This window comes from Somniosus microcephalus, chromosome 10, assembly GCF_052327205.1.
Source record: "Somniosus microcephalus isolate GS21.2 chromosome 10, FLI_Smic_1.0, whole genome shotgun sequence".
NCBI lineage: Eukaryota > Metazoa > Chordata > Chondrichthyes > Squaliformes > Somniosidae > Somniosus > Somniosus microcephalus.
Genome location: NC_140996.1, coordinates 10,578,722 through 10,600,702, shown reverse-complemented (window position 1 = coordinate 10,600,702; position 21,981 = coordinate 10,578,722). Strand labels below are relative to the sequence as shown.

Below are 21,981 nucleotides of genomic sequence, written 5' to 3'. Positions count from 1 at the left end.
AAAACCAGACGAGATGGTGATCGGACTAGTGGAGACAAAAGACGGCTCTAGATTAGGTGTGAAATGTTCTGGCAGAATGAGAGACAGCTGCCATGTGGGAGAGAAAAAAAAAAGGGGGGCAGGGGGGAATGTAATGGGGGCCGAGGTTATGATCTGAAATTGTTGAACTCGATGTTGAATCCGGAAGGCTGTAAAGTGCCTAATCGGAAGATGAGGTGCTGTTCCTCGAGTTTACGTTGAGCTTCCGTTGAACAATGCAAGAGCCCGAGTACAGTGAGGTCTGAGTGGGAATGGGGCAGTGAATTAAAGTGACAGGCGACCGGAAGCTCGGGGTCCCCCTTACGGACTGAACGGAGGTGTTCCGCAAAGTGGTCACCCCAATGTAGAGGAGACCACATCGTGAGCAGCGAATACAGTATACTAGATTGCAAGAAGTACAAGTAAATCGCTGTTTCACCTGGAAGGGGTGTTTGGGGCCCTGGACAGTGGGAAGGGGGGAGGTATAAGGGCAGGTGTTGCATCTCCTGCGCTTGCACGGGAAGGTGCCGGGCGAAGGGGAAGGGGTGCTGGGCGTGATAGAGGAGTGGACTAGGGTGTCTCGGAGGGAGCGGCCCCTATGGAATGCTGAAAGGGGAGGGGAGGGGAGGGGAGGGGAAGATGCGTTTGGTGGTGGGATCACTTTGGAGGTGGCGGAAAATGATCCGTTGAATGTGGTGGCTGGTGGGGTGAAAGGTGAGGACAAGGGGAACCCGATCGTGGTTCCGGGAGGGAGGGGCAGGGGTGAGGGCAGAAGTGCGGGAGATAGAACGGACACGGTCGAGGGCTGTGTCAACCACAGTAGAGGGGAATCCTCGGTTGCGGAAAAAGGAAAACATGTTGGAAGCACTGGTGTGGAAGGTGGCATCGTTGGAGCAGATGCGGCGGAGACGGAGAAACTGGGAGAATGGAATAGAGTCCTTACAGGAGGTGGGGTGGGAGGAAGTGTAGTCCAGGTAGCTATGGGAGTCAGTGGGCTTGTAGTGAATGTTGGTCAATAACCTATCCCCAGAGATGGAGACAGAGAAGTCGAGGAAGGGAAGGGAAGAGTCGGAGATGGACCATGTGAAGGTGAGGGAAGGGTGGAAATTGGAGGCAAAGTGAATGAAATTGTCTAGTTCAGGGCGAGAGCAGGAAACGGCACCGATACAGTCATCAATGTACCGGAAGAAGAGGTGAGGGAGGGGACCCGAGTAGGACTGGAACACCGGGAATGTGTGTCAATCAATCAAAACACCGGGAATATGAGTCAATCAATCAATACACCGGGAATCTGTGTCAATCAATACACCGGGAATATGTGTCAATCAATACACCGGGAATGTGTGTCAATCAATACACCGGGAATGTGTGTCAATCAATCAAAACACCGGGAATATGAGTCAATCAATCAATACACTGGGAATATGTGTCAATCAATACACTGGGAATATGAGTCAATCAATCAATACACCGGGAATATATGTCAATTAATACACCGGGAATATATGTCAATCAATACACCGGGAAAATGTGTCAATCAATCAAAACACCGGGAATATGTGTCAATCAATCAAAACACCGGGAATATGAGTCAATCAATCAATACACCGGGAAAATGTGTCAATCAATCAATACACCAGGAATATGTGCCAATCAATACACCGGGAATATGTGTCAATCAATACACCGGGAATATGAGTCAATCAATATACCGGGAATGTGTGTCAATCAATACACCGGGAATATGTGTCAATCAATACACCGGGAATGTGTGTCAATCAATACACCGGGAAAATGCGTCAATCAATACACCGGGAATATGCGTCAATCAATATACCGGGAATAGGCGTCAATCAATCAATACACTGGGAATATGTGCCAATCAATACACCGGGAATATGTGTCAATCAATCAATACACCAGGAATATTAGTCAATCAATACACCGGGAATATGTGTCAATCAATCAATACACCAGGAATATTAGTCAATCAATCGATACACTGGGAATGTGTGTCAATCAACACACTGGGAATGTGTGTCAATCAATCAATACACCGGGAATATGAGTCAATCAATACACCGGGAATATGCGTCAATCAATATACCGGGAATAGGCGTCAATCAATCAATACACTGGGAATATGTGCCAATCAATACACCGGGAATATGTGTCAATCAATCAATACACCAGGAATATTAGTCAATCAATACACCGGGAATATGTGTCAATCAATCAATACACCAGGAATATTAGTCAATCAATCGATACACTGGGAATGTGTGTCAATCAACACACTGGGAATGTGTGTCAATCAATCAATACACCGGGAATATGAGTCAATCAATACACCGGGAATAAGTGTTGTTCAATCAATACACTGGGAATATGTGTCAATTAATACACCGGGAATATGTGTCAATCAATCAATACACCAGGAATATGAGTCAATCAATACACCGGGAATGAGTCAATCAATGCACCGGGAACATCTGTCAATCAATCAATACAATGGGAATATTTGCCAGTCAATATATTGGAAATATGAGTTAATCGATCAATGCACTGGGAATATGAATCAATCGATCAATACACCGGGAATGTGTGTCAATCGATCAATACACCGGGAATATGTGTCAATCAATCAATACGCCCGGAATTTGCATCAATCAATCCACCGGGAATAGGTGTCAATTAATCAATACAATGGGAATATTTGCCAGTCAATATATTGGAAATATGAGTTAATCAATCAATGCACTGGGAATATGAATCAGTCGATCAATTCACCGGGAATGTGTGTCCATCAATACACCGGGAATATGAGTCAATCAATACATACACCGGGAATGTGTGTCAATCAATTTACAGGGAATGTGTGTAAATCAATACACCGGGAATATGAGTCAATCAATACACCGGGAATATGAGTCAATCAATACACCGGGAATGAGAGTCAATCAATACACCGGGAATGAGAGTCAATCAATCAATACACCGGGAATGTGTGTCAATCAATACACAGGGAATGTGTGTCAATCAATACACCGGGAATATGTGCGTCAATCAATCAATACAATGGGGATATTTGTCAGTCAATATATTGGAAATATGAGTTAATCGATCAATGCACTGGGAATATGAATCAATCGATCAATACACCGGGAGTAGGTGTCAATCAATACACTGGGAATGTGTGTCAATCAATACACCGGGAATATGAATCAATCGATCAATCCACCGGGAATATGTGACAATCGATCAATCCACCGGGAATGTGTCAATCAATACACCGGGAATATGAGTCAGTCAATCAATACACCGTGAATGTGTGTCAATCAATACACCGGGAATGTGTGCCAATCAATACACTGGGAATGTTTGTCAATTAATATACTGGGAAATTGTGTCAAGCAAGCAATACACCGGGAATTTGAGTCAATCAATACACCGGGAATATGCGTCAATCAATACACCGGGGATATGTGTCAATCAATCAATACACCGGGAATATGAGTCAATCAATCAATACACAGGGAATGTGTGTCAATCAATCAATACACAGGGAATGTGTGTCAATCAATCAAAACACCAGGAATGTGTGTCAATCAATCAAAACACCAGGAATGTGTGTCAATCAATCAAAACACCAGGAATGTGTGTCAATCAATCAAAACACCAGGAATGTGTGTCAATCAATCAATACACCGGGAATATTAGTCAATAAATCAATATACCAGGAATATATGAGTCAATCAATCAATACACCGGGAATATGTGTGAATCAATCAATACACCGGGAAAATGTGTCAATCAATCAACACACCGGGAATGAGGGTCAGTCAATCAAAACACCAGGAATGTGTGTCAATCAAAACACCAGGAATGTCTGTCAATCAATCAAAACACCAAGAATGTGTCAATCAATCAAAACACCAGGAATGTGTGTCAATCAATCAATACACCAGGAATGTGTGTCAATCAATCAATACACCGGGAATGTGCGTCAATCAATATACTGGGAATGTGTGTCAATCAATCAATACACCGGGAATATGAGTCAATCAATCAATACACCGGGAATGTGTGCGAATCAATACACCGGGAATGAGAGTCAATCAATACACCAGGAAAATGTGTCAATCAATACACCGGGAATATGCGTCAATCAATACACCGGGAATATGAATCAATCGATCAATACACCGGGAATGTGCGTCAATCAATAAACTGGGAATATGTGTCAATCAATATACCGGGTATATGTGTCAATCAATCAAAACACCGGGAATATGTGTCAATCAATACACCGGGAAAATGTGTCAATCAATACACCAGGAAAATGTGTCAATCAATACACCGGGAATATGCGTCAATCAATCAATACACCGGGAATGAGAGTCAGTCAATCAATACACCAGGAATGTGTGTCAATCAATACACCGGGAATATGTGTCAATCAATACACCGGGAATGTGTGTCAATCATTACACTGGGAATATAAGTCAATCAATACACCAGGAATATGAGCCAATCAGTACACCGGGAATATGAGTCAATCAGTACACCGGAAATATGAGTCCATCAATACACCGGGAATATGAGTCAATCAATACACCGGGAATGTTCGTCAAATCAATACACCGGGAATATGTGATCAATTAATACGCCGGGAATATGTGTCAATCAATACGCCGGGAATCTGAGTCAATCAATACGCCGGGAATATGCGTCAATCAATACACCGGGAATATGCGTCAATCAATACATACACCGGGAATATGTGTGAGTCAATCAATACACCGGGAATATGAGTCAATCAATACACCGGGAATATGAGTCAATCAATACACCGGGAATATGAGTCAATCAATACACCGGGAATATGAGTCAATCAATACACCGGGAATATGAGTCAATCAATACACCGGGAATATGAGTCAATCAATACACCGGGAATATGAGTCAATCGATCAATACACCGGGAATCAGAGTCAATCAATACACCGAGAATCAGAGTCAATCAATACACCGGGAATCAGTGATCAATCAATACACTGGGAATATGTGTCAATCAATCAGTACAATGGGAATGTGCGTCAATCGATACACCGGGAATATGAGTCAATCGATCAATTCACCGGGAAAATGTGTCAATCAATACACCGGGAATATGTGTCAATCAATCCACCGGGAATATGTGTCAATCAATCCACCGGGAATATGTGTCAATCAAAACACCAGGAATGTGCGTCAATCAATCAAAACACCGGGAGTGTGTGTCAATCAATCAATACACCGGGAATGTGTGTCAATCAATTTACAGGGAATGTGTGTAAATCAATACACCGGGAATATGAGTCTATAAATACACCGGGAATGAGAGTCAATCAATACACCGGGAATGAAAGTCAATCAATCAATACACCGGGAATGTGTGTCAATCAATACACAGGGAATGTGTGTCAATCATTACACTGGGAATATGAGCCAATCAATACACCGGGAATATGTGTCAATCAATCCACACAATGGGAATATTTGTCAGTCAATATATTGGAAATATGAGTTAATCAATCAATGCACTGGGAATACGAATCAATCGATCAATACACCGGGAATATGTGTCAATCGATCAATTCAACAGGAATATGTGTCAATCAATACACCGGGAATATAAGTCAATCAATCAATACACCGGAATGTGTGTCAATCAATACACAGGGAATATGTGTCAATCAATACACAGGGAATGTGTGTCAATCAATACATCGGGAATTTGTGTCAATCAATACACCGGGAATATGAGTCAATCAATCAATACAATGGGGATATTTGTCAGTCAATATATTGGAAATATGAGTTAATCGATCAATGCACTGGGAATATGAATCAATCGATCAATACGCCGGGAATATGTGTCAATCAATCAATACGCCCGGAATTTGCATCAATCAATACACCGGGAATAGGTGTCAATCAATACACCGGGAATGTGTGTCAATCAATACACAGGGAATGTTTGTCAATCAATACACAGGGAACGTGTGTCAATGAATACACCAGGAATGTGTGTCAATCAATCAAAACACCGGGAATGTGTGTCAATCAATACACCGGGAATTTGTGTCAATCAATACACCGGGAATGTATGTCAATTAATATACTGGGAAATTGTGTCAAGCAATCAATACAATGGGGATATTTGTCAGTCAATATATTGGAAATATGAGTTAATCGATCAATGCACTGGGAATATGAATCAATCGATCAATACACCGGGAATGTGTGTCAATCGATCAATACACCGGGAATATGTGTCAATCAATACGCCCGGAATTTGCATCAATCAATACACCGGGAATGTGTGTCAATCGATACACCGGGAATATGAATCAATCGATCAATCCACCGGGAATATGTGACAATCGATCAATCCACCGGGAATGTGTCAATCAATCCACCGGGAATATGAGTCAATCAATACACAGGGAATGTGTGTCAATCAATACACCGGGAATGTGTGTCAATCAATACGCCGGGAATGTGTGTCAATCAATACACCGGGAATGTGTGTCAATCCATACACCGGGAATGTGTGTCAATCCATACACCGGGAATATGTGTCAATCGATACACTGGGAATATGTGTCAATCAATCAAAACACCAGGAATGTGTGTCAATCAATCAAAACACCGGGAATGTGTGTCAATCAATACACCGGGAATTTGTGTCAATCAATACACTGGGAATGTATGTCAATCAATCAATACACCGGGAACATGAGTCAATCGATCAACACACCGGGAATATGCGTCAATCGATCGATACACTGGGAATGTGTGCCAATCAATACACTGGGAATGTTTGTCAATTAATATACTGGGAAATTGTGTCAAGCAAGCAATACACCGGGAATTTGAGTCAATCAATACACCGGGGATATGTGTCAATCAATCAATACACCGGGAATATGAGTCAATCAATACATCAGGAATATGTGTCAATCAATCAATACACCGGGAATATGAGTCAATCGATCAATACACAGGGAATGAGAGTCAGTCAATCAATACACCAGGAATGTGTGTCAATCAATACACCGGGAATATGCGTCAATCAATACACCGGGAATATGTGTCAATCAATCAATACAATGGGAATATTTGTCAGTCAATATATTGGAAATATGAGTTAATCGATCAATGCACTGGGAATATGAATCAATCGATCAATACACCGGGAATATGTGTCAATCGATCAATCCACCGGGAATATGTGTCAATCAATACACCGGGAATGTGTGTCAATCAATACACTGGGAATATAAGTCAATCAATACACCGGGAATAAGTGTTAATCAATCAATACACCAGGAATATATGAGTCAATCAATAAACTGGGAATATGAGCCAATCAATACACCAGGAATATGAGCCAATCAGTACACCGGGAATATGAGTCAATCAGTACACCAGAAATATGAGTCCATCAATACACCGGGAATATGAGTCAATCAATACACCGAGAATGAGTGTCAATCAATACACCGGGAATGTGCGTCAAATCAATACACCGGGAATATGTGATCAATTAATACGCCGGGAATATGTGTCAATCAATACGCCGGGAATCTGAGTCAATCAATACGCCGGGAATCTGAGTCAATCAATACACCGGGAATATGCGTCAATCAATATACACCGGGAATATGTGTGAGTCAATCAATACACCGGGAATATGAGTCAATCAATACACCGGGAATATGAGTCAATCAATACACCGGGAATATGAGTCAATCAATACACCGGGAATATGAGTCAATCAATACACCGGGAATATGCGTCAATCAATACACCAGGAATATGCGTCAATCAATACATACACCGGGAATATGTGTGAGTCAATCAATACACCGGGAGTATGAGTCAATCAATACACCGGGAATATGAGTCAATCAATACACCGGGAATATGAGTCAATCAATACACCGGGAATATGAGTCAATCAATACACCGGGAATATGAGTCAATCAATACACCGGGAATATGAGTCAATCAATACACCGGTAATATGAGTCAATCGATCAATCCACCGGGAATATGTGTCAATCAATACACAGGGAATGTGTGTCAATCAATACACAGGGAATTTGCGTCAATCATTACACTGGGAATATGAGTCAATCAATACACCGGGAATAAGTGTTGATCAATCAATACACTGGGAATATGTGTCAATCAATACACCAGGAATATATGAGTCAATCAATAAACCGGGAATGTGCGTCAATCAATACACTGGGAATATGTGTGAATCAATATGCCGGGTATATGTGTCAATCAATCAAAACACCGGGAATGAGAGTCAGTCAATCAATACACCGGGAATATGCGTCAATCAATACACCGGGAATGTGTGTCAATCAATACACCAGGAATGTGTCAATCAATACACCGGGAATATGAGTCAATCAATACACCGGGAATATGTGTCAATCAATACACCGGGAATATATGAGTCAATCAATAAACCGGGAATGTGCGTCAATCAATACACTGGGAATATGTGTCAATCAATATGCCGGGTATATGTGTCAATCAATCAAAACACCGGGAATGAGAGTCAGTCAATCAATACACCGGGAATATGCGTCAATCAATACACCGGGAATGTGTGTCAATCAATACACCAGGAATGTGTCAATCAATACACCGGGAATATGAGTCAATCAATACACCGGGAATATGTGTCAATCAATCAATACAATGGGAATATTTGTCAGTCAATATATTGGAAATATGAGTTAATCGATCAATGCACTGGGCATATGAATCAATCGATCAATACACCGGGAATATGTGTCAATCGATCAATCCACCGGGAATGTGTCTCAATCAATACGCCGGGAATCTGAGTCAATCAATAAGCTGGGAATCTGAGTCAATCAATACACCGGGAATATGCATCAATCAATACACCAGGAATATGCGTCAATCAATACATACACCGGGAATATGTGTGAGTCAATCAATACACCGGGAATATGAGTCAATCAATACACCGGGAATATGAGTCAATCAATACACCGGGAATATGAGTCAATCAATACACCGGGAATATGAGTCAATCAATACACCGGGAATATGAGTCAATCAATACACCGGGAATATGAGTCAATCAATACACCGGGAATATGAGTCAATCAATACACCGGGAATATGAGTCAATCAATACACCGGGAATATGAGTCAATCAATACACCGGGAATATGAGTCAATCAATACACTGGGAATATGAGTCAATCAATACACCGGGAATCAGAGTCAATCAATACACCGGGAATCAGAGTCAATCAATACACCGGGAATCAGAGTCAATCAATACACCGGGAATCAGAGTCAATCAATACACCGGGAATCAGTGATCAATCAATACACCGGGAATATGTGTCAATCAATCAGTACAATGGGAATGTGTGTCAATCGATACACCGGGAATATGAGTCAATCGATCAATTCACCGGGAAAATGTGTCAATCAATACACCGGGATATGTGTCAATCAATCCACCGGGAATATGTGTCAATCAATCAAAACACCAGGAATGTGTGTCAATCAATCAAAACACCGGGAGTGTGTGTCAATCAATCAATACACCGGGAATGTGTGTCAATCAATCAATACACCGGGAATATGAGTCAATCAATCAATACACCGGGAATATGAGTCAATCAATACACCGGGAATATTAGTCAATCAATCAATATACCAGGAATATGAGTCAATCAATCAATACACTGGGAATATGTGTCAATCAATACACCGGGAATATGAATCAATCGATCAATACACCGGGAAAATGTGTCAATCAATCAAAACACCGGGACTATCAGTCACTCAATCAATACAGCAGGAATATGTGTCAATCAATACACCGGGAATATGTGTCAAAGAATCAATTCACCGGGAATGTGCGTCAATCAATACACTGGGAATGTGTGTCAATCAATACACTGGGAAAATGTGTCAATCAATACACCGGGAATATGTGTCAATCAATCAATACAATGGGAATATTTGTCAGTCAATATATTGGAAATATGAGTTAATCGATCAATGCACTGGGCATATGAATCAATCGATCAATACACCGGGAATATGTGTCAATCGATCAATACATCGGGAATGTGTGTCAATCGATACACCGGTAATATGAGTCAATCGATCAATCCACCGGGAATATGTGTCAATCAATACACCGGGAATGTGTGTCAATCAATACACAGGGAATGTGTGTCAATCAATCCACCGGGAATATGTGTCAATCAATACACCGGGAATGTGTGTCAATCAATACACAGGGAATAAGTGTTGATCAATCAATACACTGGGAATATGTGTCAATTAATACACCGGAAGTATGTGTCAATCAATCAATACACCAGGAATATATGAGTCAATCAATACACCGGGAATGTGTGTCAATCAATACACCGGGAATGATTGTCAATCAATCAATACACCGGGAATGTGTGTCAATCAATCAATACACCGGGAATATGAATCAATCAATCAATACACCGGGAATGTGCTTCAATCAATATACTGGGAAATTGTGTCAATCAATCAATACACCGGGAATATGTGTCAATCAATCAATACAATGGGAATATGTGTCAATTGATACACCGGGAATATGAGTCTATCGATCAATTCCCCGGGGACTTGTGTCAATCAATACACCGGGAATGTGTGTCAATCAATCAATACACCGGGAATGTGTGTCAATCAATACACCGGGAATGTGCGTCAATCAATACACCGGGAATTTGTGTCAATCAATCAATATACCCCGCAACCACCCCCCACCGCCCACAAAATAAGTGACTTTTGGCATACCTCAGTAAATAATGGAGAAATAATTGTAGGTAAACACTGAGACCGCGATTGCTTTGGAGTATCTTGTACCTATAAAAGTTAAGGGTTCGACGTTACGCACTGTAGACATGGCAAATTGCAACATAAAACATTTTACCTTTCTCACCAAACCTTGATGGTAATGGCAATAATGACTATTGGAGGGTGTCCGGTTAACATACTTGCATGTTCTATTTACAGATACTGCTATTTTCAAAAGCTGGTTTCTTAATCCAGAAACTATTTTGTTCTCCACGAAACTAACAAACAACTGCTTGAAGGATTTTACAGAGCAGAAACAGATCATGCAGCCCAACAGGTCTATGCTGGTGTTTATGCTCCACACGAGCCTCCTCCTGTCCTATTTCTACTCATCAACATTACCTTCTATTCCATTCTCCCTCGTGCTTGTCCAGCTTCCCCTTAAATGTATCGACGCTATTCGCCTCAACCACTCCCTGTGGGAGCGAGTTCCACAGTCTCACCACTCTCTGGGTAAAGAAGTTTCTGCTGAATTTTTTACTGGATTTATTAGTGACTCTCTTATATTTATGTCCTCTCGTTTTGGATTCTCCCCACAAGTGGAAACATCTATACGTCTACTCTTTCAGAATTTTAAAAGACCTCTATCAGGTCAACGGTCAGTCTTCTCCTTTCTCGAGAAAAGTTCCCTAGCCTGTACAGTCTTGCTTTGCTCGAGTTGATCTGCTAACACTGAACAAGATTTCCTTTAACACACTGGCAACTACAGGGTTACACTACATAGAATTTCAATTTGGCCTGAAGTTACTGAAGCTAAAAATGTTGCGATTCATCTTGACATCTAACCAGCAATTTAAGAGCAGCTTGAAGACTTTTTTTTTTAAACCGTTAAGTCAAACTTAAAACAGGGAAAGATTGATTGTACCTGATCCCTCTCGATATGCTCATTGGGCTGGGCAGCACCATTCTGCAGCTTGGCTGGATCTTTCTCCCTGATTGTGAAGATCCAGTCACTTGAGTCGTTTCCTCCCGATGCTTGTCCTTCAGCTTCGCTAATGGTAAAAAAAAAAAAAAAATTACTGTTTCAACTATCCTGCAAAAAACTCTTCACGGAAAATCGCTCCACCAGAAACAAAGGAAGACTATTTTGGCAACTAGGAAAGTGGCTGCGAACAAGCAAAAACAACAACTTCTATTTATAGAGCGCCTTTAACGTAGTAAAGAAAGAAAAGACAGACTTGCATTTATATAGCGCCTTTCACGACCACCGGATGTCCCAAAGTGCTTTACAGCCAATGAAGTACTTTTTGAAGTGTAGTCACTGTTGTAATGTGGGAAACGCAGCAGCCAATTTGTGCTCAGCAAGCTCCCACAAACAGCAACGTGATAATGACCCAGATAATCTGTTTTTTTGTGATGTTGATTGAGGGATAAATTATTGGCCAGGGCACCGGAGAGAACTCCCCTGCTCCTCCTTGAAATAGTGCCCGAGAGAGCAGGCGGGGCCTTGGTTTAACGTCTCATCTGAAAGGCTGCACCTCCGGCAGTGCAGCACTCCCTCAGTACTGCCCCTTCAACAGTGCAGCGCTCCCTCAGTACTGCCCCTTCGACAGTGCAGCGCTCCCTCAGTACTGCCCCTTCAACAGTGCAGCGCTCCCTCAGTACTGCCCCTTCGACAGTGCAGCGCTCCCTCAGTACTGCACCGGAGTATCAGCCTGGATTTTGTGCTCAAATCTCTGGAGTGGGACTTGAACCCACAACCTTCTGACACAGAGGCGGAGGTGCTACCCACTGAGCCACTGGCTGACATCCCAAGGTGCTTCACAGGAGCATTATCAAACAAAATTTGACATCGAGTCACATAGGGAGATGTTAGGACAGATTTTAAGTAGCGTCTTAAAGGAGGAGAGTATTAACACGGCTAAAGAGACAGCCAGAAACATCTCACATATTAATGAATTAGGACAAAGCTACAACAAATGTGTTTCATTTAAACATATTCAAAAATGATTGTCTATATTGTTGAGACCAAATTATACTATCAATCTGTTCCAAAAGAATCCCCCACTTGGCATCACGCTTTGAAATAATGTATTAAAACGATAAAATATGTAATTAACAGCCTCCCAAATGCAGATTCCTTCCAGCTTCAGATCAACAACTTCCCCTCTTCTATGTTGTCATCTTATCAAAATACTCCAGGCCAAAATTGGAGAGCGACTTTAACCAAGGTACCAAAAATAGTCTGGAACTAGGGGTCACAGTCTCAGAATAAGAGGTCGGCCATTTAGGACTGAGATGAGGAGAAATTCTTCACTCAGAGGGTGGTGAATCTTTGGAATTCTCTCCCCCAGAGAGCTATGAGTCGTTGAGCATATACAAGACTGAGATCAATAGATTTTTGGATACTAAGGGAATCAAGGGATATGGGGATAGTGCAGGAAGGTGGAGTTGAGAAACTCGAGTTTGATTTGGACAGGTTGGGTGATTGGGCAAAAGCATGGCAGATGCAATATAACGTGGATAAATGCGAGGTTATCCACTTTGGTGTCAAAAACAGGAAGGCAGATTACCTGAATGGCAATAGATTGGGAGAAGGGGATGTGCAACGAGACCTGGGTGTCCTTGTGCACAAGTCGTTGAAGGTAGGCATGCAGGTGCAGCAGGCGGTTAAGAAGGCAAATGGTATGTTGGCCTTCGTAGCAAGAGGGTTCGAGTACAGGAACAAGGGTGTCTTGCTGCAGTTGTACAAGGCCTTGGTGAGACCACATCTTGAGTACTGTGTGCAGTTTTGGTCGCCTTATCTGAGGAAGGATGTTCTTGCCATGGAAGGAGTTCAGCGAAGATTCACCAGGCTGATACCTGGGATGGCAGGAATGACGTATGAGGAGAGATTGGGACGATTGGGCTTGTACTCGCTGGAGTTTAGAAGAATGAGGGGGGAAACTCATTGAAACTTATAAAATTCTGACAGGACTGGACAGACTAGATGCAGGAAGGATGTTCCCGATGGTCGGGAAGTCCAGAACCAGGGGTCACAGTCTAAGGATAAGGGGTAGGCCATTTAGGACAGAAATGAGGAGGAATTTCTTCACCCAGAGAGTGGTGAACCTGTGGAATTCTCTATCACAGAAGGCAGTAGAGGCCAATTCATTAAATATATTCAAGGAGTTGGATATATTTCTTAAGGCTAAAGGGATCAAGGGGTATGGGGAGAAAGCAGGGACCGGGTACTGAAATTGAATGATCAGCCATGATCGCATTGAATGGCGGAGCAGGCTCGAGGGGCCGAACGGCCTACTCCTATCTTCTATGTTTCTATGATCAGCCATGATCTTACTGACTGGCGGAGCAGGCCCGAAGGGCTGAATGGCCTACCCCTATTTCCTATGTTCTTAAAAAGTTAGGCAGGAGTCAGCTGTCAAAGTCAAGGAATAACTGCATTAATGTTTTGTGCCTTTTGTTGAAGTGTGGGTGTGCCTGGGTGACCCACTGGATTATAGCACATTGTCTTTTCATTTTGAATTTGGAGTTGAATCCAATCAAAGCTAGTGAAAGAATGCTTTTTCTCCTAGATAGCTAATAGCTATAAAAAAAAGTTTGGGCTGTTTCAATCCAATTCCTACTGGTTGTGAAGCTACTGTACCAAATAACAATACATTTGTGCTAACTGGCATTAGATTTGAAGTCTCACTTGGATATGACTGGTGCAGTAACTATTATCAATTGCACAATAGAGGGTGCTTAGTAAGATAAAGCTTTACCCTATGTCTAGCCAGCATGCGATCTACACAGTCAGGTTGATTGATCCTGACCCCACGGGCATATAGTGGGGGAAAATCTTTCATTCTCCACTACAAACCCCTCACTTTAAAATAAATCTGGTACAATTTTTAGATTTTAAAAAACTTGTGAAAATTAAATAGAAACAAAATGCTGGATACAAAGAAAGAAAGAAAGTCTTGCATTTCTATAGCACTTTTCACAACCACCGGACGTCCCAAGGCACTTTACAGCCAATGAAGTACTTGTGAAGTGTAGTCACTGTTGCAATGTTGGAAACGTGGCAACCAATTTACGCACAGCAAGCTCCCACGAACAGCAATGTGGTAATGACCAGATCATCTGTTTTTGTTATGTTGATTGAGGGATAAATATTGGCCCCGGGACACCAGGGAGAACTCCCCTGCACTTCGTCGAAATAGTGCTGTGGGATCTTTTACGTCCATCTGAGAGAAAGACAGGGCCTCGGTTTAACGTCTCACCCGAAAGACGGCACCTCCGACAGTGCAGCACTCCCTCAGCACTGCACTGGGGTGTCAGCCTAGATTTTTGTGCTCAGCGGGTCTGTTAGCATGTGAATAAAAGATCGTTTGGTTCAGGTAAAAAGCAGCTATATTTTTGCGTTCCCCATCTTCTTCCTTATCTTTTTTCTACATTTTTAAGCCTTGAATCTTATTCTGTGTTACTTTTTTCCTCTTAGGCTACGTCCATCCCTTATTACATAGAAGCCATGGTGTGGAGATGCCGGTGTTGGACTGGGGTGGACAAACCACAAACTGCCGGCTCAAAGTGGAGAGGATCTCCAAGAAATTTGTCCACCCCAGTCCAACACTGGCATCTCCACACCATGGCTACTATCGACACCACAAACTGCCGGCTCAAAGTGGAGAGGATCGCCAAGAAGATCGCGCATATCGACACAGACATCAAGTTTCTACAGACTATATAAGCTGTGTCTTTATGCATCTCTCCACTTCACCTGACGAAGGAGCAGCGCTCCGAAAGCTTGTGATTTCAAATAAAACTGTTGGACTATAACCTGGTGTTGTGTGACTTCTTACATTTATTACATAGAATACACAGCACAGAAACAGGCCATTCGGCCCAACTGCTCCGTGCCGGTGTTTATGCTCCACTCGAGCCTCCTCCCGCCCCTCTTCATCTCACCCTATTGACATAACCTTCTATTCCTTTCTCCCTCGTGTTTATCTAACTTCCCCTTTTACTTGACGGAACTAATTGACCGGTACAAGAGGTGGAAGGCGTGGTAGCGCATTCCATAGTCAATCAAAATAGTTTGGCGCTCTCACCCTTTTCTGGTTCTCAATTACTACATGTGTTTCGGGGGTTCTAAATTTTTGGCCACTTGTTTCATGATAGGACTTGGACACGAGCTATGTTGAGATGTTCTTTTTTTTTTAAGCAAAAGCTTGCCTAAAAGCAGTCAGCTTCCCAAGATACTGAGTTGCGGATTGGTAAGCAGGCGAATGGTAATTAATAATTCCAATTTAGATACAAAAGCGACGTGCTCACCTTTAGGGAACAACGCCGAATCCAAGTAGGGCAACACTGACTGCCAACCACAGTGGGATCTATCAAATATCCTAACATTCACAGGGAGTGGTTGAGGCGAATAGCAGAGATGCATTTAAGGGGAAGCTAGATAAACACATGAGGGAGAAAGGAATAGAAGGATAGGGTGATATGAAGTAGGGTGGGAGGAGGCTCATGTGGAGCAGAAACACCAGCATGGACTGTTTCCGTACTCTAAACTCTATATAATATTACATGTTTATCAATACAATGGAGCATGTTTTATTGGAAGCATCGAAGCCTCTGAGGGGAACTATGCGAATGCATGCTACAGGAAAACTTACGAGTCAGATTCGTCTGAGCTGGAATCATCATGGTTCTGCTCCGCCTTCCACCTCTTGTACCGGTCAATTAGTTCAGTCAAGTAAGAGGTCTTCCTGGAATTTCGTATTATGAACTTATGCTTCAGCAATTCTTTCGCTGTAGGTCTCTTAAGAAAATAAATAAAAGATATTAGTTATTCCTTCTTAAATAGTAAAGTAAAACCTACTTATCATTTCTCATCATCAAGGAAGCAAAAAACATTTCTTTGCAATGGGTCCTTGGGGTGATGATCTTCCTAAAACTTGACGCACTTCTCGCCTGACCTTTAGAAAGTTGTTCTCTGGCGAGAAGTCAGTTGCTCAGCGTTATTATGCCCAAGTGCAAGCACAAACATCATAAGTTGGCCGTTTGTTATTGCAGCGGTGACTACACGTCAAAAGTACGTAATTGGCTGTAAAGCACTTTGGGTAGTCCTGTGGTCGTGAAAGACACTATAGAAATGCAATCTCTTCTTTCTCCATCCACTGAGTTTGCCATTCATAACTTAAGATCCCATTCAGGCCCAGAACTGTGTTAAACCTTGAAGCAATCTGACTCAAAGCCTATTCCATCTGAAAAATGTTGAGTGCAGCAGCAGTTATCAAAAGCAGACTGGTCACAGTATAATGAGGCATTTAAAAATCTAGATTTTCTTCTGTTATTGTCTCCGAGTCTGCAGCATTGTCACTTTGTGGGTTTAAAAACTGATTGAATGCTCGTTTGTGCCCACGGGTATGTTGGCAACGGGCTTGAAACAACTTAGTTCACTGCTCAGGGGCTCAACAGGAGAGCAACAGCTGGATTGGTGACGTGCCTGAATCGGGTTAACCTGGGAACATAGCAGTAGGCCAGCAGGAAAGAACTTTTTAGGGAATATGGGTGGTTCGAAAAAATTAATTCATTTAGTTTGGAACAGAAACCAAGGTTCTTACATTCCCACAAAAAAACAAAACCTTTAGATTGTAAACCACTTACAAAACTTGGCTCTTTATTCAAGCATGCTTCCACAAATTCTTTTAGGGGTTTACTGTAGTTTCCCTCCAATGTTGGTGCATTGTTCTTCGGGATAAGAAACAAAACTTTCATTGGATGCAACTCGGAATGTGGCGGCTCCCCTTTTGTAAGTTCTATTGCCGTTATTCCCAAAGACCAGATATCGGCCTGTAAAATCAGAATAAAATATGGCAAAGATTTCGTATTAGTTTCTCGAGATTCGTTTGTAAACCAGATGTAGCGCTTAGCCCTTTCAATACACTTGGGCCACATTATAGATTACCGCACATTTTTCTCTAATAATGGGCCAAAATACAAGTTCTCCTATAGTAGCCACAGCATCTATGTGGCTGGTCCAGTTGAGTTGCAAGTCAATGGTGTCCCACAGAATGTACTGGGGCCTCCAATGACCGCAACCATTTTACACACCCACAACACCGACCAAGGGGGACTGAGGTTAACTTGAAGAGCACCTACCATTGCCCCATGTACTCATCAATTAATTCAGTACGTACCATTCATCAAATATAGGGTCTTCCTGCAGAAGACTCAATACCATGCTGGGTGGCACATTAGCCCGCTGAGTCGCGGACAGCTTACATTCTTTTACTGCGAGGTTACACATCAATTTCAGTGTCGGCTGTGGCTCAGTCTGAGTCAGAAGGTCGTGGGTTCAAGTCCCACTTCAGAGACTTGGGCACAAAAATCTCGGCTGAATCTCCAGTGCAGCGCCGAGGGAGCGCTGCACTGTCGGAGGTACTGTCTTTCGGACGAGACGCTAAACCGAGGCCCCGTCTGCTCTCTCAGGTGGACGTAAAAGATCTCATGGCCACTACTTCAAAGAGGAGCAGGGGAGTTATCTCCGGTGTCCTGGCCAATATTTATCCCTCAATCAACAGATGATCTACTCATTATCACATTGCTGTCTGTGGGAGCTTGCTGTGCACAAATTGGCTGCCGCGTTTCCTACATTACAACAGGGGCTACACTTCAAAAAAAGTACTTCATTGACTGGAAAGCGCTTTGGGACATCTGGTGGTCGTGAAAGGCGCTATATAAATGCAAGTCTTTCTTTCCATTTCTGCTGTCAGCAATTCGAAAACAGTAGTCAAAATATTAAATAGAAATACTTTACATATTTTATGTCTACATGCCAATTTATAAAGTAACCCATCTATACCAGGTTTGGTACATTAGGCATGTACAAAAAGTACAGCACCGAACCAGGCCGTTCTGGTCCGTGCCGGTGTTTATGCTCCACATGAGCTTCCTCCCACCCTACTTCGTCTATCTCGATCATCATATCCTTCTATTCCTTTCATAGAATCACAGAATGATACAGCACAGAAGGAGGCCATTCGGCCCATCGTGCCTGTCCTTGAAAGAGCTATCCAATTAGTCCCACTCCCCCTGCTCTTTCCCCAGAGCCCTGCAAACCATAGAATCACACAATAGTTACAGCACAGGAGGCTGCCGTTCGGTTCTGATGACTTTGATACTTTAAATTCAGACAGCCTTTCTGGTACCTCCTCTTTATCAATTTTTATCTCATTCCGTATCTCCACTACCTTCTCTTTCACTATGACTTTAGCAGCATTTTCTTCCTTGAAGACGACAGATGCAAAGTACTCATTTAGTACCTCAGCCATGCCCTCTGCCTCCATGCGTAGGTCTCCTTTTTGGTCCCTAATCGGCCCCACCCCTCCTCTTACTACCCGTTTATTATTTATATGTCTTTTGAATTACCTTTTATGTTAGCTGCCAATCTATTCTCATGCTCTCTCTTTGCCTCTCATTTTCTTTTTCACTTCCCCTCTGAACTTTCTATCTTCAGCCTGATTCTCACTTGTATTCTCAACCTAACATCTGTCAGACGTGCTCTTTTTCTGCTTTATCTTACTCGCTATCTCTTTCATCATCCAGGGAGCTCTGGCTTTAGTTGCCCTACCTTTCCCCCTCGTGGGAATGTACCTCGACTGTACACGAACCATCTCCTCTTTAAATGCAGCCCATTGTTCGATTACAGTTTTGCCTGCCAGTCTTTGATTCCAATTTCCCCGGGCCAGATCCGTTCTCAACCCACTGAAATTTGCCTTCCTCCAATTAAGTATTTTTACTCTAGATTGCTCCCTGTCCTTTTCCATAGCTAATCTAAACCTTATGATACTATGATCACTATTCCCTAAATGTTCCCCTACTGACACTTGCTCTACTCGACCCACCTCATTCCCCAGAACCAGCAATGCCTCCTCCCTCGTTGGGCTGGAAACATACTGATCAAGAAAGTTCTCCTGAACACACCTCAGAAATTCTTCCCCCTCTCTGCCCTTTACATTACTAGCGCAGTCTATATTAGAATAGTTGACGTCCCCCATTATCACTACTCTATAGTTCTTGCACCTCTCTGTAATTTCCTTGCAAATTTGCTCCTCTATGTCCTTCCCACTAGTTGGTGGCCTATAGAACACCGAGTAGTGTAATGGCACCTCTATTGTTTCTCAACTCTATAACCAAATATTAAATTATTTCCCCTTTGAAAGTTACTATTGAATCTGCTTCCACCGCCCTTTCAGGCAGCGCATTCCAGGTCACAACAACTCGCTGCTTAAAAAAATATGTACTCACGTCACCATCGGTTCTTTTGCCAATGCCCTTAATTCTGTCTCCTCTGGTTACCGACCCTCCTGCCACTGGAAACAGTTTCTCCTTATTTACTCTAATAAACCCTTCATGATTTTGATCACTTCTATCAAATCTCCTCTTAACCTTCTCTGCTCTAAGGATAACAACTCCAGCTTCTCCACATAACTGGTCCCTCATCCCTGGTACCATTCCAGTAAATCTCCTCCGCACCCTCTCCAAGGCCTTGCCATCCTTCCTAAGGTGCGGTGCCCAGAATTGGACGCAATACTCCAGCTGGGGCCTACCCAGTGTTTTATAAAGGTTTAGCATATTTTTCCCTTGTGTGTTAATCTAGCTTCCCCTTAAGTGCATCTATGCTGTTCGCCTCAATGACTATGTGGTAGCAAGTTCCACAGTCGACTAAAATAGTAGGGCCAAATTTTTTTTTTTTTTTTTTTTTTTTTTTTTTTAAATTACCGACGCAGATCCAGGGTACTTCTACAACAACAACAACTTGCATTTATATAGCACCTTTAGTGTAATAAAACATCCCAAGGCGCTTCACAGGAGTGTTAGCAAACAAAATTTGACACCGATCCACATAAGGAGATATTAGGGCAGGTGGCCAAAAGCTGGGTCAAAGAGGGCGGTTTTAAGGAGCGTCTTAAAGGAGGAGAGAGGGGTAGCGAGGCGGAGAGGTGTAGGGAGGGAATTCCAGAGCTTAGGGCTGAAGGCACGGCTGGCAATGGTGGGGCAATGAAAAGCAGGCATGTGCAAGAGGCCAGAATTGGAGGAGTGCAGAGCTCTCTGAGGGTTGTGGGGCTGGAGGAGGTTACAGAGATAGGAAGGGGGGCGAGGTCATGGAGGGATTTGAACACGAGGATGAGAATTTTAAAATCGAGGAGTTGCCGGACCGGGAGCCAATGTAGGTCAGCGAGCACAGGGGGTGATGGACGAACGGGACTTGGTGCGAGTTAGGATACAGGCAGCAGAGTTTTGGATGAGCTTAAGGTTACGGAGGGTGGAAAGTGGGAGGCCGACCAGGAGTGCGCTGGAATAGTGGTGTCTAGAGGTAACAAAGGCATGGATGAGGGTTTCAGCAGCGGATGAGCTGAGGCAAGGGGCAGAGTCGGGTGAACTCCTGCAAACTCTGCCTCAGGTCTCAAACGGGAGATATACTTCCAAGTATTAATCTGCAGTTCATTCTGGAGAAGCGGTAGCAATCCGTACCTTTGAATCATACGCCGACTGTTTGATCACTTCTGGCGCCATCCAGAACGGTGTACCCACAAAAGTGTTTCTCTTTATTTGTGTGTCTGTCAGCTGTCCGGCAACTCCAAAATCTGCCAGCTTAACTTCACCTTGCTCCGACAGCAAGACATTGGCAGCTAGTAAAAGGTGACACAAAGGTTAGTGAGAGATTCGAACACGATCACTTGGTTAAAAAATACAAGTGCACTTTCCTACCTTTGATATCCCTGTGGATTTTCTTTTCAGAGTGTAAATATTCAAGGCCTTTTAAAATTTCCCTTAGTATTGTTGCAATCTGGTTTTCATCCAGTGAACCAGGTTCTAACTAGAGATAAAACACACAATCAAATCTATATAGTCAAATACCTAACAATATTTCACAGGAACAGGAGGAGGCCGTTCAGCCCCTCGAGCCTGTTCCGCCATTCAATGAGATCACGGCTGATCTGTATCTTAACTCCATCTCCCCGCCTTGGGTCCGTAACCCTTAATACTTTTGCCCAACAAAAATCTATC

The 21,981-nt window shown here is 42.8% G+C and overlaps 1 protein-coding gene across 1 annotated transcript in view; it reads right to left on the bottom strand.

The window, feature by feature from the left end:
• LOC147111438 (serine/threonine-protein kinase 24) overlaps positions 1-21,981 on the bottom strand; it is a 75,071-nt gene that overhangs the window by 15,678 nt on the left and 37,412 nt on the right. Inside the window, exons 5-10 of the mRNA XM_085998431.1 lie at positions 21,682-21,790; positions 21,445-21,602; positions 17,575-17,760; positions 16,581-16,726; positions 11,846-11,972; positions 10,921-10,989 (exon numbers count right to left, since the gene is read on the bottom strand). Coding sequence (XP_085854557.1) covers positions 10,921-10,989; positions 11,846-11,972; positions 16,581-16,726; positions 17,575-17,760; positions 21,445-21,602; positions 21,682-21,790 — 795 coding nt within the window. The remainder of the gene's footprint in view (positions 1-10,920; positions 10,990-11,845; positions 11,973-16,580; positions 16,727-17,574; positions 17,761-21,444; positions 21,603-21,681; positions 21,791-21,981) is intronic.